Below are 2,377 nucleotides of genomic sequence, written 5' to 3'. Positions count from 1 at the left end.
ATCTTAAACTGGCCACACACTGCTTAGATTTTCAAAAGAACTTTCCTATAAAAAGAGCGTGCGTTTGATTTTCTATCAGTTGATGGGGTCAAATCGACGAGCAATTTCGACCGTACTGATGAAAAAAGTCGTAGGAGCATGATGGAAAAGTTTTCCTGAAGGAAGGAAATGGTAACAGTGAATGTGGTTTTCGTTCGGGAAACAAACACCATCCATTCCAAAATCAAACGGAATATCGATCGACATTTGTCAAGTGTCTGATGGCATTATTATCGGGTGGTAAAGAAAGATCTTTTGTATGAACATTTGTAAGGTCAGCGTTAACCCTTGCAGTGGGGCTACCCCGGCACTGCAAGGGTTAAGTGCTTGTTTTGTCTGGGGAGCTAAAACAATAAAGTTATACTCACCTGAACTGCGATCCTGGCTGGCTCCACTCCTTCAATCCAGCGATGGAATGTCCCTCGGCATCCTCATGTCGGACACACTGTATTGATGACTCACAGGACCTTAGACCGCTGGAGCAGAGGTGGAGAGAGGCTGAAGGGACCAGTCTAGGAGCCAGCCAGGATTGAGGTTCAAGTGTTTATATCTTTGTTATTTTATCTCTCTAGACCAGGGGTCCCCAACAGGGTACGTAACCTGTCAGAAACCAGGCCGCAGCCGCCTCTGCCTCCTGTCAGAATAAGATCAGAATGTGATACACTGTGACAATGTATTGCACCTCGCCTACACAACGCACACCAGCGTGCATGCAATTTAGTGTGTGGACTGGTGTGAACAAGCCCTGAAAATGAAACACGGATATATTCTATACTATGAGCGACTAGAAATGTTCTATCACACGTTTCACTTGATACCCACCATCTCTTTACTGACGTCACTGGTTGCCAGGAGCTTGGCGGGATGCCAGCCAGAGTGTCCAGTTCAGCTCCCTGGCAACTGATTTATGTCGGTAAGCTGGGCGGGAAGCCGGGCAGAAGGTCACAGGTTGCTAAGAGCTCTTAGGAACCTGGGATTCTGTGGCTGCTCGTCCCCACACCTGCCACCCCCCTAATGAGATGTCACCTGAGGAGATTGTCTCTGACTGCCTCTTTATAGGGACAGCCCTGCTTCTCATTCACTGACAAAGCACAGGTTTAGAAATGGGGAATAGGACAGCATAACTTGAATGAAACGAAACAATTCCCATGTAAAAAATGAACAGTTAGCAGCCCCAACTTATAAAAATCAAAACTATTATTGGTCACGACCTATGCTGCTACTCTAATGACAGACCGCACCGCGTCACGCATGTAAGAAATCTGCACAACGTTGAGAACTCTCTTCTGCCCATATAAAACATGGCGGACGTTGTCTCAGTTTAGTCACGTGGATGCGGCGGAAGAAGCGCCGTGACGCAGAGGTGAAGGGGATGACGTAGGGCGGACGCAGTGCCCGCAGATTGTAGAGTTTGAGAGACTGTTCCGTCAGCGGAGTACGGGGAATGGAGGATGAGGTGTCTGAGTTCCTGAGGCAGAACCGGGAGACGGCGACATGGCTGGAGAGCATACGGGGGGAGTGCGAGTCGGACAAGCTGTGGCGGCACCGGAGAGAGTTCATTGTGCGGAACATGGCAGACTTTTGTGGGCCCGGGCAGCCGCCACCGCCGCCCCACTCCAACCACCAGGGACTGGACCGGCTACTTGCCTACTCCATGGTGTGGGCCAACCATGTGTTCATCGGCTGCCGGTATGTGTGTCCATGGACCGGGCAGAGCAACCACCTGATGATGCCGGGAGTGGCTCTTCCTGTGTGTCCGCCCTCAATGCTATAGTCATTCCTCCATTGCAAGAAAATACACTCTGCTAAATGTAAAACATTGCCAGAAATCCAGAGAGCTGACATCCTCCTGTTCTCTCTCCTTGTGCTGCACTCTTTACAAGTTCATTGAGGGGGATTGATCAGAACTGGAGCAGTTGCCTGTGACAACCAATCTGCTTCCCTCTTTGATTTTCAGATCTTATCTGAAGAGAGATGCTGATGGTTACCATGGGCAACTGCTCCAGTTTTGGTACATTCCCCCCCAGTGTTCCATGTTAACTCCATGAATTATAGAGCACCTCCCCTTTTGTTATGGAGAAGGGAAAGAGTTCTGCAGCTCTGTCCTAAGGTGACAGCATGCTCCCCTCCATAGGTACAGTGAATGTTGTCACCCTAGGACAGGAAGTGTGTAAGTGGCAGTAGTCAGCCTCCAGAAGGAAGGACAGTGTCAGCACGAATGCAGAGATTTGAGGAGCTACAGCCGAGTGATACACAAATAAGATACAATCAAGTACCCAAACTATTAACACAAATGTATTTTTAAAACTCCTGAGTTTGGTGTTTATATAAAAACAGA

At 48.7% G+C, this 2,377-nt stretch overlaps 1 protein-coding gene across 1 annotated transcript in view; it reads left to right on the top strand.

The window, feature by feature from the left end:
- The first annotated feature begins 1,405 nt into the window (after positions 1 to 1,405).
- CDKN2AIP (CDKN2A interacting protein) overlaps positions 1,406 to 2,377 on the top strand; it is a 54,628-nt gene continuing 53,656 nt past the window's right edge. The window contains exon 1 of the mRNA XM_018576227.1: positions 1,406 to 1,728. Coding sequence (XP_018431729.1) covers positions 1,484 to 1,728 — 245 coding nt within the window. The 5' untranslated portion in view covers positions 1,406 to 1,483. The remainder of the gene's footprint in view (positions 1,729 to 2,377) is intronic.

This window comes from Nanorana parkeri, unplaced genomic scaffold, assembly GCF_000935625.1.
Source record: "Nanorana parkeri isolate BGI_ZX_2015 unplaced genomic scaffold, ASM93562v1 scaffold60, whole genome shotgun sequence".
Lineage (NCBI taxonomy): Eukaryota > Metazoa > Chordata > Amphibia > Anura > Dicroglossidae > Nanorana > Nanorana parkeri.
This window is presented reverse-complemented; position numbering and strand designations above follow the sequence as displayed.